This window comes from Somniosus microcephalus, chromosome 10 (assembly GCF_052327205.1).
Source record: "Somniosus microcephalus isolate GS21.2 chromosome 10, FLI_Smic_1.0, whole genome shotgun sequence".
Classification (NCBI taxonomy): Eukaryota; Metazoa; Chordata; class Chondrichthyes; order Squaliformes; family Somniosidae; genus Somniosus; species Somniosus microcephalus.
Window position 1 is genome coordinate 137,239,024 of NC_140996.1, and position 13,983 is coordinate 137,253,006.

Sequence of the window (13,983 nt, forward strand, 5' to 3'; positions counted from 1 at the left end):
AATCACCACACTAATGAACCTAATTGAATTTTTTGAGGAACTAAAGTAGTAAAAGGGGAATGTCAATGGATGTTTATATGGATTTCCAGCATGCATTCGAAAAGGTTCCACATAAGTAACTGTTTGCTAAAATGAAAGCTCATGGAATTGAAGGCAAATTATTTACCCGGTTAGATTGGTTAGGCAGTAGATGCAGAGTAGGGATAATGGGTATGTACTCAAATTAAAAGTGATTAGTGGTGTACCACACGGATCTGTGCTGGGGCCTCAACTATTGACTTTAATGACTTGGGTAACAATAAGAAAGCAATATATCTAAGTTTGCCAATGACACAAAGATGGGTGGCAAAGTAAGTCGTGTAGATGGGAACATAAAATTACAAAGTGACATTGATCGATTAAGAGTGGGCAAAACTGTCGCAGATGGTTTTCAACGCAGCGGAGTGTGAGGACATCCATTTTCGACCAAAAAGGGATAGACGAGTATTTTTTTAAATGGATAAAAGCTAGGAAACGTTAAGCCTTTATAACTAGAGGGCTAGAATATAAAGAGGCACAAATTTTGCTACAGCTATACAAAGCCTTGGTTAGACCACATCTGGAGTATTGGGTACAGTTCTGGGCACACCTTAGAAAGGATATATTGGCCTTGGAAGGAGTCTAGCATGGATTCCTCAATGTTACCAGGGCAAAATTTAGATTTTATATAGCCATGTATTTCCTGGAATATAGAAGATGAAGGGGTGATTTGATTGAGATTTTTAGGATTTTGGAAGGAATTGAAAGGGTAGGTAGAAACTTTTTCCACTGGTGGGAGAGTCTAAGATAAGGGGACATAACTTTAAATTTAGAGCTAGACCACTCAAGAGAGAAGTTAGGAAACACTTGAGCTAGCATCTACTCCTTTTTGTGGTAGAAATGTGGAACTCCCACAAAAAGGAGTAGATGCTAGCTCAACTAATAATTTTAAATCCGAGATTAATAGCTGTTTGCTAGCCAAGGGTATTTAGGGTTACAGAACCAAGGTGGGTGGATGGAGTTAGGATACAGATCAGCCATGATCTTATTGAATGTCGGAACAGGCTCGAGGGGCTGGATGGCCTACTCTTATATAGCATACCGATTAAAGTAAGTTTCAGACAGAAGACAGTTTATTTTTAATATTCTAATTAAATTTAGTCAATATCAGAATCAAAATGCAGTGGTTGGAATGCTGTACAAGATGTTGCCTGGTAGGAAATTTGAAGCGAAGATTCCTTCCAAGAAAATATACCGAACATTTAAAAATGCCAATAAATTAACCAGTTAGCATGTTACTGTAATAATATATTACCTTTAATGTTGCTCAGATTGAGATTTATAGAAATAAAAACAGAGAGAAATCTTGTGTGCAGGTGGTTTATTTAGTTTAGTACATACAAGGTTAACTTCTAATGGTTTCAACACTGCATTGTTCATTTTCAGGTGCATAGATTTTTAGCTGTATGAAGATTTACTAACTTATCAAAAGCAACTCGTAATGCAGGAATTCACATGAAAAAACAAAATAACTTATGTCAGGTAAATATCACGTTTTATTTCTATTTTCTCAATAGTTCAGAGCCTGTAGTTTTAACAAATTTTATTTCCTAAATAAACCAAAGTATTCATTTTCATTGCACCATAAATATTTAAAAAATTAACTTAAACACTTTGCATCAACTGTACACAAAACATATTTCAAAAAATATTTTATTGTTTTTTAGAATTAACATTCTTACAAAAAAGTAACATTTTCATTCCCCAAGTGCATTCACTCATTTGCAGCACTCACACAGTAATACACACCTGAACTGCAAATGCAGTTGAACATACAAATACCAAAATGTATTCAATATTTAACTTCAGCTGAGATCCCTGCCTCAAATAATAAAATATAAAACAAAAGGGGAGGTTCAAATTTGACATGTTCCTTGAAGGTAGCATGTACTATTGCTGCTTTGCATGTTTCCCAATGATTTCAACGTAGCAAGAGGTAGTATCACTTCAGTGTCATAAGATAGTCACCCTCATACAACAGGATACATCAAATCCAACCAGTCATCTCGTATCTGTTTCTTGTAATACTAAAGTCTGTAAGTGAACAAAAATCACTTTTTCCATGAAAGGAAGCCCTAGAGTGTTTCCATTTTCACAGTTGAAGTATCTTTTTCAGTTTTAGTATCTGTCAAACCACAGCCGCCTTCACTCCCAGTATCTTTATAGCTGTTGGTAGGATCTGTGGTCTTGCAACTACCATCTAACTGTTCCTGTTTAACAATAACTGAATGTAGTGGATTTTCTATAGGAGCTTCACTTGGAGATGGAGTTGCATCTGTAAATGAAGCCTAAGGAAAAAAAATCAGAAGGTTATGAGAAACAAAATGTACTATGTAAAAGAAATTTTCATAACTGAATATTTGATAAAGCAATGCTAAAATTTACTCACTTCCTTTAGCTGAATTTTACATATTTAAGAAAAAACAAATTATATATTGTACCCACCACCCCACAAGACTGCAGCAGGATTTCTTTGAAAAATAGCACACAATGCAAGCTTATTTTGCTGTTAAAAGACATAACTGAAATGTATTCTGGCACTTGAATATTATTTCAATATATGTTGGTGTTCAACAATTATGGCCCGGAATTTACGGTCCTCACGACGACATACGCTTTCTAAAAGGCCCCGCAAGTTCAGGGTTTCCGCATGCACGAAAACCGGGAAGTTGCGATCAGTCAAGGTACACCTTGACAGATCATCTGAACCGACTAGAAATTCACTTTTGCTGGTGCAGAGTTGGGCTATTTGCCCAACCACTGCCCAGCAATTGCCCACAAAACTCTTATGCCTGGTAAAAGCAGCATAAGGGTTATTATAAACCTTAAATTTAAAATTATGTCACTTAAAATTAGTTTATACAAATATAGTGGCCCAGATTTAAATGTTATTTTTTAAATTTTTTTATTGTATTTGCTGTAATCAAGGGACTTAATTAAATTTGAAAACCAGAACATCTATTATTAGTTGTCTAAACTGTTTAATTATTTGGGGATTCCGATTATAAATGGAATCCTCCTTTCTTATTGGAGGACTTGGCCCACGTGATCCCAGGGTGGCTTCCAAATCGCCTGCGTCCCTGGGCCTTTATGCAGGTTTATGTCTGCAAGCCCAGGACCTGAACTCTCTGTAGCTTTGGAGCCAGGAGGCAAGTTTGTAGATCTTTCGCGAGTCAGAGGCATACTCCGGAGGTACGCCTCCGACCGCAAATTCAGGGCTATGTTTGGTAAACAGAACTGACTCATGCTGATACTCACGTTTTTGTAATCTTCATAACATGCTGGGTGATATGTCTAAAAAGAAAAAAACATTGTTACAGATATCAGTTCACACTTCAAAGATGAAAATAATTAGTGACAATTTCTGTGCCGTTACTAGATTTAAAATTCTACTTGCTTAGCAAAAATAAACCTGGTTAGAAGCAGTATTAGGAATGTCATAGCTTAACATTTGAAATTAATGCCGATCGGCCAGACCTCGCTGGAAAAATAACAGCGCGCTAATGACACACGCCGTTATTAATGTGCAAATCAGCCAACACGTTCAAGGGATTAAGAGATACTGCGCGAGTTGTGAATCTCCAGAACGTGCTGGTTGTTTTATGCCGCTCCGCCATTTACTTCACACAAATGGCATCTCATCTTTACCTTCCCCATTATTTTCAAGCACCTGCTGGATTTGCACATTGTCCATTAAACTTGCAACAGAAAGTTAAGTTTGGTAATCAACAGTGGAAGTAATTTTTAAACAATGTGATCATTGTTAATGCAGTGCCAATCAACCTCTCTGGCCCAGAAATTAAACAATTTAAACTGTGGAGTCTCATTCCTTGAGGTGGTAAATTCTTAGAAATTAAAAAAAAATCCTGTCTGGTTTTCTCTCTCAATCCAATCGTTCTTCCCTTTACTTTTTCCTCTTTCTGTACCTGATTTGACTCTAATTCACCCACTCTAATTTTCCCTCGGTCGTTTCTTTTGTCCCTCAATCCTTAAATCTCATAAAGGAGATACACTGTTAGTCCCGCCGTTCACTGAGATTCCAGATGCCCTTTTCACGCAGTTATCAGCTTGCACTTCCAGCAATTTATGACACAAAAACAAATTTGAGCTGAAGGGCACAGAAAAAAAGTCCAACAGGGCACGCCATGAGATGCCCCGCTCCAGCCCAATGTCTTCAGTTACATGTTTCAGAGGACTAACATTTTGCAGTTGGCTTGGGTAGCAAGCTAATTAAATTAACCTAAAAACATTTTTATTGGAATTACACTGGCTTTTCAATTTAATGACAGTAGAACAGAAAGAAAGTCTGTTATTATTTTTAACTGTGTTGCAGATCAATATATTGATGTCCTTTCCCACCACAAACAGATTTTGTGGTCATTATAAAACAGCAGCTACACTTAAGTATTTAGTTGGCTATGAAGCGTTTTGAGACATCCGGAAGTTGTGAACTCCGTTATGTAAATTCAGGTTCTTTCTTTAAAATTTCCCACAATTGATGGTAACAATAATCTATTGGGATTAACCACCAATAATGACAATTTTGAAAATGTGATCCCAGCCAAACTATTAGTGCAACTGGCAAAAGATATCAATGGTTGCACACAATTGCCAATTTTTATTCATCCCATCTCACAAAATATTTACAAATTGGGCTTACTGTACTTACTCTACTATCCACACGAACTGCATTTTTCAGATGCCACTCTTCTTCATCTTCATCCCAGTACTGCTCAAAAGCCTCTTGACAAATTTCACAGACCTGCCAAATGAGAACACAAATATGTTTGATAAACTTAACAAGGTGTCAAGTATTCATTTCTTTTTTAAAAGTTAAATTAACATGGTATTTTAATTTGCAACCACAATGCAACACACTTCAGATTTAGGATATGCTAAACTTCCAAAACCCTTCTGACGTACGTTTTTCTCATTATTGGAGAGAAGGACTGCAATGGGACTACAATTTCTTCCTATTTTCCCCACTGATGGAATGGATTGGTAACTTGCATTTGGATCTCTGCCAATAACATTTGATTCACACCACTTTCAGCCCCTCTGAATTTTTTCAATTTGCATAATTTGTACTTATTTACTCTCCATAAATGTTTACGAATGCAAACACTCTCCAGGACGTTGCTCACTGTAGCATCAGCATAAATGTGTACTGGAGAATTTTCTTTTCTTGGGTACCTGGCGGAGTTACCCCAAATCCAGCCAACAACACCTCAGATGCACCTGGGGTGTAGGTAAGCTGCAAAGGTGACTAGGTAGGGGAGTACAAAATGCACACTGAATGGTTGCAGATTAGGGTGGGAGCAGGGGAGGGAGGGAATAGCTGGAGACGAGGCAGAAGCAGAGACCTGGTGTCGGAAAAGATAAAAGCTGTTGTTTCTTAAAGGGGCAATGGCAGTACTGGAGAAAGCAAGCAACCTGGTTGAGAGATGGCAGCCAAATCAAAAAGAGCAAATGTCAGTGTCTAATCTGGACGTCTCATAATAATGCAAAAAGATGATCTGTTTGGGATCACAGGCATGTGACCCATACATTGTGGAGGTGGCTGTGGCAGTCCATGCTACAACTTTGGCCTGCAGGAAATAGTTTAACAACCTGCTCCCCTGACCCTTCATGTGTGAGGCACCCTTTCATTCATTACTGTGCTCTAGGATTGTACTCTGAACTTCTTATCCCTTCTCCCATCTTGTGCCACCCAAGTACAAATCCCTCTCAGTATGTCATGCAAGAACAAATATCCTCAACTTACTGCACCCATTCTTTCTTGCTTTATGCCCCAGTTATAACCTTGTGTCAAACTTGTAACAAAAGACTGCTCAATCTTCACTGAAATACTCTCTTGCATGAGTTCACCATCTGGAATCTCAGACCGCAGATGGTGAACTCATGACAACTGACCTCTGACCACTCAAGTTGAAGCCTTGGCGATCCTGGGGAGCTATGTGGCCTAATCTATTAGCAACAGAGATAGGGTTGCCAACTCTGGTTTGACATTCCTGGAGATTTGATCATGTGACATTTGATCACGTCATTCAATCATGTGACATGACTCGTGATGCTGAATCACATGACATTTGCCCACAATTTTCAAATGCTATTGCATTTACTGTAGTTGAGTATCTCCGTATCACCAAGCCCCAAATAAAATGACATTTTGTTCTGTAGTGAGATGATAATTTATAAATCAAGAACACAACTACTTGCGATGTTTCTACCGTATCAACCACAATGAGAAACACTAAGTAAATTCCACTAATTCAACAAAATCATCGATATAAGTAACTTCTAACTAACGTTTTAGTACAACTTTTGTGACCGTTTACAATACACAGCAAGCTATGAAAATAAAAAAACAAATCTAATTCAATTCACTGGCCCCCACCATTGAAGCCCAGCTTCAGGAACGTGAGGTTCAATCCTCAGGGAGAAGCACTAAAGCTGCCTCACCCCCATAATAAAACACCTTATACAACTGCGCATATCACAGGCCAACAAGAACATTCTCTCCCTCTGGTTTGTGTTTCTCTCCCTCCCCACTCAGGAGACCAATCACCCATTCCGGTAGACAGGAGGGTTGAGAAACCTAAACAGATATAGGGGGCCACAGGCCACTGCAGGTCTGTCTACACCATCTGCAACTCTGCCGAGCGTTGAGGTGAAACTGGGATATTTGATAGCGGGAAGCAAAGGCTCAGCAGTAGTTAACCTCAGCATCAGAGCCTACAGAATCAATTCTCTGGGATCCTGCTCTAAAAGGGATGCAGGATGAGCAATACATTCATGAGGGAATTGAGGACCATCGCAGAGACAGATGTTTTGATGAGACAGACAGACAGTAAAACTACGGTGATATGAAGTCCAGTATTCCAAGGCATATCTATTCTTTGGATTCATGTTTGAAGGTCAGCTTGCAACTATGCCTCCTTAAGCAGATCTCTCCAGATACGTTCTTGAGGGAGCATTGTGATCTGTACATTCTAGTGGAAGGGTACCTGCTAGTTGGCTGTCTTGTCCTTTTGTGTAGCCTTATCCTACATTTCCTCTTGCTCCCGTTCTTCCTTCAGCAGTAGGACATATACATAGCCCGAGTGAACCCCATGGTAAGGGCTCATTCAAGAAGGATGGCACTAAAATAGTACCCTGCCTGAAACTGCTGAAAGCCAGTTTGCAGAATACTTTCTTAGCAGCACAGCTAAGAAAATATTTCCAGTTAAATCCAGTATTTCACACAAAGTTTGTGAACTCAACCACTTCCGAATTTGCAGGTACCTTATTTTCTATAGGCTTAAGTCAGGTTCAATTCTGGCATAAATGACAGCATTTCTAGGACAGCACATTTTGTCATTTACATGCATATCTTTGGGAGCGGATACAACTTCTGCCAGCACACAGTTCCACTGGAATTTAGCATGCATTTTTGAATGGGTATAACTTTGGGATATCCAACTTTCCTTTACAGTTAGTAGTGTGGCAGTGTTTCAACAGGTAGCCCACTGACCAAATACAGCCTGAGCACCTTCGCATATTAAGCACACAATGCTAGTTTCAAGTAGTTAGGCTCATTGAGAGCTGAAACTATAGGTGAAATTGACTGCATTTATGAAAACAGGTATTGAATGAATGGCTCAGCTGCAACCCTTTAAATATCTTGGGCCTGGAAGAAAAGCCCTAGCTCCAAAAGGCTGGCCGTTCTGGTAGGTATGGTGCACAGAATAACAGCCTCATAAAAGTACAAGATATCTTACCCTTCAAATTAGTTATCAAGACAGAATGGAGAGCAAGTTATTTGGATACAAATACAAGAGAGATCACCTTGTGTACTGCAAGTCATAATTTTTAAACCCTTATTCCTGCCACTTAATAGGATTACTGCAATCCATACCTAGAAAATACTAAAAGTTCTTGGCAGAAAACACAATATTTGTAAATAAAATGGATATCTTATCAAAAAGAATGAAATTTGGTGACTTTTCATATTAATTCAAGTAAAAAGTTAAGTTTTTCTTTACAGGCAATCTCTGCCAGGTGATGTTTTAATCAGATGCACTGTCATAAAAAAGCTACCTCATGTACTCCAGCAGGCCCAGCAGGAACACTCTGGAATTCTTTTTCTTTTGCAGCTTCTTGTGTTCGCTGTACAACTTCTTCATGGACCTTCTCAAAGAACTGACTCTTTGCACGCTCTTCCAAGTCAGCAATTTCCTCAAATTCTATCCAGTCCTGTGGATGGGCAAACAAAAAATGTTTTAAAGATCATCAACAAACCTTTCATTATCTCTACTTTTCAGCCATGATTTTAAAACCAGAACCATTCTTCACTGTTTTAATGTTTTTGAATAAAATATTTGCAAATCTTTTTTAATTAAAGGAAACCTCAACAACTTTATCACAGGCACATCACCGAGAATTTTAACCAATGTTCAGTTTCCAAGTACCAGAGGCAGCTAGATTCAGGGCAGGATAAATAAAACATCTACATGATCTGATCTTAAGAGTATTTAAAACACCACACTACTATGAATGCAATTATTTTAAGGACGCGACTGCTGCTGGAAGTAGCTGTGCTTGCACAGTCTGTGTTTATTTTGGCGGTTGATTTAAAAAAAAATGTTGGGTGAAAATATGCTGTGAAGCCATTTGCAGCAACTGTTCGATGCTCCATGAAGAGGCGGTCAGTCATATCAGAAGTGCTTATTTTGTATAGGTTCTGTTTACTTTTTAATTGGGATGAAACTTTATAAAATAATGTGGACACCATGTTGTCTGGAGACAGTTTGGAGGCTCAGTTTGAGTTTAATGCATTTCTGGCGAAGGGAAATGTCGGAACGTCGGGGGGGGGGGGGGGGGGGGGGGAGGCGGGCCGGGCGGAAAGGGCGGGCCGAGCGGAAAGGGCGGGGGGCGGGCCGGGCCGGGCGGAAGGCGGGCCGAGCGGAAAGGGCGGGAGGCGGGCCGAGCGGAAAGGGCGGGAGGCGGGCCGAGCGGAAAGGGCGGGAGGCGGGCCGAGCGGAAAGGGCGGGAGGCGGGCCGAGCGGAAACGTCATCGAAATTTCTAGATTAATGCGCAGAACGCTTTTGCGCAGCTTCCGGTTTGTTGTCAGGTGTCACTCAGTTATTTTAATGACGTATTAAAAATGGTCAGTGCACACAAGAGTTGTACCAGAAGATAGTGCATGAGGGTCACGTTAAATACAGTGGGGCTCACCTAACATTACACGACAGTCCCATATACTCACTGAAGTCCCCCACCTGAACAGTTAGAGGACGTCTGTTCCCTAACCGTTTCAAAATTTCAGAATGTTGAAAACTGTGTTTGCAGTAGAATCCAATGACTGGATCGACTGAAAAAGAATTGAAGGCGAGAGATGGAGGGCTGCAAACTAAACTAAACTGAATCCGGAAGCACTTTGAAGCAGGTGCCATTAAAATTACAGGGTCATTGACTCAGCCTTCACAAAAAATCAGGTGGCACACTAAAGCAGATTTCATGTAAAATTGGGTGGCAATTCGAGGCATTATGCATTGTAATCTGAGCAAATCACCTGCGACAATCCCGCCATATCATTGAAATCAGACACATCACCCAGCAACCTCCCACTGGCCAATTAAATCAGCCCTGGCACTCTTTCTCCCCTCTCTATCAAAATGAGCCAGTGAACCCATCAGTAGTGCTCCCCACTGAGCAATAAAATTGCCCCAGGGATACTGCTGTTGACCACCATCCACCCAGGAAATTTCTATCCTGTTCTCTCCCCTCCCGTCCCTCCAAGATAATTTTTGTATCTTTTCTGCCATAATCTCCACATCTCCCCTAATCTACCCTCTCTGCTCCTCTGCCTCCTGACTGCCTGGGTCCAATTATCCCCCACTATCCAAGCTTGCTTGACCTGAATACTCTACTTGGCCGTGACTCCCTATGTACAAAAAATAATCTTCAGTGCTGGAGAAGTTTTGTACATTCAACAAACTTACCGTTAAACTGTAGTACCACTTTCTGTAAGTCACTTTCTTAGTGATGTCCTTTTCCATTCTGTTCATACGATAATGCCAGTCCAAATGGTCCGCATAAACATCAGTCTGTGATGCTGTGAACCTCATTCCACAGGAGTAGCACTGAATACCTGTGTACAGTCGGCTGATAACACCATCATATCTCCTGTTTTAGGAAGAGAAATCAATAATGAAACACTGTACTCTATTTTCTAGGTGGAACATTTATTTTAAAGGCCTGCTACCAATGTGGTAGGAATGACAAAATTCTGATTCTTTGATGGGCTGGAGACTACATCAATACCCTCAAGCTCTTCTCAGCAGAACCACATGCACATTTGCTTTGTTCCACTTTTTTCTTTATACTTGGGTCACACAGTTGTAGATTATTCAAAGCAGAAAGACACATTTGACTTGGACTGAGTCAAGTATTTAATATAAAAGAAATATCCATCACCAATTTCAGCCTCTTCTGATGGCTACTTTCTTTCTCAACTCTGAATGTAGTTAACCCTTGTATACCAATGAATAGGCTGATCTCCTGTTTGTTGGTGAATAAGAGGCCAGGATGCTCCAAGTTACACTAGGTCCAAGAGAGAACCACAGGAGTGTTGCACATGGAGTTGAACTACATTCAAATAATAAATTTCGACCAATCTAGAGACTCTTTTACACTACAAGACAGCAACCAACTGCAAACATGCAAGTCTTCCTCCACTGGCTGAACTTCAATGTAAAGAAGCTCAGCTCCTTTATCCTCAACATTGTGGGTGTATAATTCTCCTGCTGGCATAGGGAGGCCGCCCTATGTATTGCTCAGTTTCCTAGAGACCGTCTCTCCAGTCAGATCAAAAAATGGAGAACATTACACGGATTGCTCTCCAGAAACGGGATGCGGTGTCAAACACAACTATAAAAGCACTTCATCATTCTTCCTCAGTTGTTCAACTACCATATATGAATCAATTATGCCTATTACAGAAGACGTGTGGAAACTGCCTTATTGAAGTTGGTTTGATGCACCCACTCTGCTGAAGCAATTATTATTAGGATATACAAGCATGCACATTATATCAAGGAGCACCCTGCTGACAATAGCAAGAGAAATACTTTGCATGCTGGCCATTGGTATGGCAACAGCACAAAAGGAAATAATCTTTGTTTATTCTAGGCAATTCCTGACAGCTAGGTAACATACTGAGATACTGGTAACACTTCAGCTTCCAAGTGAACACAGTTGACTAGTGTTTTGTACTCGATTGTATGGCATGAAATTGTACGTGGAACTCTTTCTTTGCACGGGCATCAAATAACGCCACTGATTTTTAAAGGGTTTCCATTCAATGAAACTCAAAATTCATAACAGTCTCGGCTTGAAACAGGCTGCGCACTTGTGAAAATAATGTGACTTCAGTGGACAGCACAAGTACCTTTCATGGCCTTTGAGCACATTTTAAAAATCTGCAGATTTTGAAACCAGGTCTGGCATCAATCAAGCTGAAGGTCAGTTGATCAAAACAATGCAGGCCTCGACTAATCAACTAATATGAAAACAAGTACACTTCAACCAGAAGTGATGAAAAGAAAAAAAATTGGCAGGGCTATGGGGAAAGAGGCAAGTGGGACTAATTGGATAGCTCTTTCAAAGAGCCGGCACAGGCACGATGGGCGAATGGTCGTTTTCTGTGCTGTATGATTCTGTGAAGTTAAAAAGTCAAAAAAAAACCGTACCATTTAAAATAACCTAAACGTTTACAAAGAGTTCTCTGGGGGAAAAAACAATGGGCCAGAAATTCGTGACCAAATGCGTGAGTACGGTCTGGGTACTCACGCATCTGGCCGTTGGAAATGCCGGCGTTCAGCATGCACAGCGCATGCGGGGAACGCCGGCATTTCCAGTCCTCGGAACGAAGGGGTTCATAGGCACAGCGCGTGCGACTGCACAGGCAGCGCTTGCGCAGTGAACTTCGTCGATTTCATTCATGGATTCAGTGAGGGTAAGTCCTTACAAGTTACACTTGAAAAAAGCATGTGTAAGTTGTAAGGACTTGACCTCACTGAAAGCATGAATGAAAGCGGCGAATTTTACTGCGCACGCGTTCTGCCTCTGAACCCCTTCGTTCAGAGGACAGGAAATGCCGGTTTTCCCCGCATGCGCTGTGCATGCTGAAAACCGGCATTTCCTCCGGCCAGACGCGTAAGTACCCCGACCGTACTCGCGCATTTGGAAGGGAATTACTGGGCCAACATTTTACATGTCAATAAAATGAAAAATTTAACAATTGCACGATTTGCCCCCTCGCATCTGCGACTGAGGGTCCAAGGAGGTGCATTGCGCAAGAGGTCATCGTCGTACGTATCCTCACACTGTTCCCTTTCGGGAACTGTATGAAGTGGTGGAAGGATTTATGGCCGTGATTAACGCTCATTCCGTGACCGTAACCATCTTTGAACCAGCCATTAGGGTGGTTAGTCCTATGGTGTGAGGGTTTTACAGGCTCCCACAACCCATCTGAGGGGGGGGGGGGGCACCCACACACGCAAGTATCCCGCTGGATGTCCACCCAAAATTTATAGTTGGAGCTCCGACTCCACTTGCCGGGACTGTCTGGAGTGGGGTTCGAAACCCTACTCCTTCTGGCCCAGCGGCGGGGATGCTTACTGCTACGCAAAAGGCCCACTCCGCACAAAAGGTGACACCCATACGTTTCCTGCGCCTTTTCCCTCCCCGTGACTGGAGCCCTATGCTGCCACTTGAAAGACCAAGCTATCATCTGCCCTTTTTGCGGCGCCTTTGACTTCTCATTGCCAATGATGAGCAGGCGCTGCGCCTCCACCTCCTTGAGGAGATTGCTGAGGTCATCAGTTCAATTGTGAGTTCTTTTAATGCCGTGAATTGTGCTCATTCCAGCCATTTCACGTTGCTAATCGGATTGGGCCTTTGGCATAGCGGTAGGATCCCCGCCGCTGGGCCAGATCAGGGTAGGGTTTTGAACCCCGCTCCAGACAGTCCCGGCAAGTGGAGTCGGAGCTCCGGCTCTAAATTCTGGGTTGACATCCAGTGGGATATTTGCGTCCGTGGGTGTGGGTGGCCCCCCCTCCTTGTATAGCTTGTGGGAGCCCGTAAAACCCTCCCGCCATAGGACTAACCGCCCTAATGGCTGGTTCAAAGATGGTTACGGTCACGGAATGAGCGTTAATCATGGCCATAAATCCTTCCACCACTTCATACAGTTCCCCAAAGGGAACAGTGTGAAGACACGTATGACGACGACATTGCTAAATAAATAAATGGAATTTAAAAAATTCTTTTAGGGCTTTTAAGTCTTAAATTGCTTTAATTCTGTTTAAAACTACTTCAGATTCTTCAAAATAATGTAAACGTTTTTAAAAGTTTATAAAAGTTACCAAAAGCTTCAAAAAACCTATTTAAACTGCTGCTTTGCATGTAAAAATGCTTAGCAGCTTGGCAGAAACATTGGGGGCGTGTCCTGTTAAACTGAGACCTCAAGGGGCGTGTCTCAGTTGCACAGCGCGCTACAGGCTTCGCGCTGGCTGCACTCCTGGGTGGCGTGACGTCAGACGCTGCCCGGGAGTCAACATTTTAAAACAGCAATTCCAGGCGTCCCTGAAGCTCAACGGCCGGCGCGTCGGGTAAGTGCAGATCGGGGGCTTGCACGCGCGGCAAGCCCCCGACTCGAATTTCTGGGCCAATATGAAAGGCGAGTGAAATACAAGGCACGTAACCAATATGTTACCAATCTCAAAAAAGCATTTTGTTTGAGTCAGTGTTCCTCCCCTCACTCCCCCATCCCTTTCAATTACCTATTCAGTGAACAAGTGAGGAAGAATAAAACTTAAAGTATCATTGATTTCAAGGAATCAATGCTAACATCTGGTTGA

At 41.6% G+C, this 13,983-nt stretch overlaps 1 protein-coding gene across 1 annotated transcript in view; it reads right to left on the reverse strand.

Annotated features, from left to right (window-relative positions):
* Positions 1-1,384: 1,384 nt before the first annotated feature.
* pcf11 (PCF11 cleavage and polyadenylation factor subunit) overlaps positions 1,385-13,983 on the reverse strand; it is a 49,355-nt gene continuing 36,756 nt past the window's right edge. The window contains exons 12-16 of the mRNA XM_085998889.1: positions 10,063-10,246; positions 8,158-8,313; positions 4,748-4,840; positions 3,337-3,372; positions 1,385-2,366 (exon numbers count right to left, since the gene is read on the reverse strand). Of these exons, the coding sequence (XP_085855015.1) occupies positions 2,154-2,366; positions 3,337-3,372; positions 4,748-4,840; positions 8,158-8,313; positions 10,063-10,246 (682 nt within the window). The 3' untranslated portion in view covers positions 1,385-2,153. The remainder of the gene's footprint in view (positions 2,367-3,336; positions 3,373-4,747; positions 4,841-8,157; positions 8,314-10,062; positions 10,247-13,983) is intronic.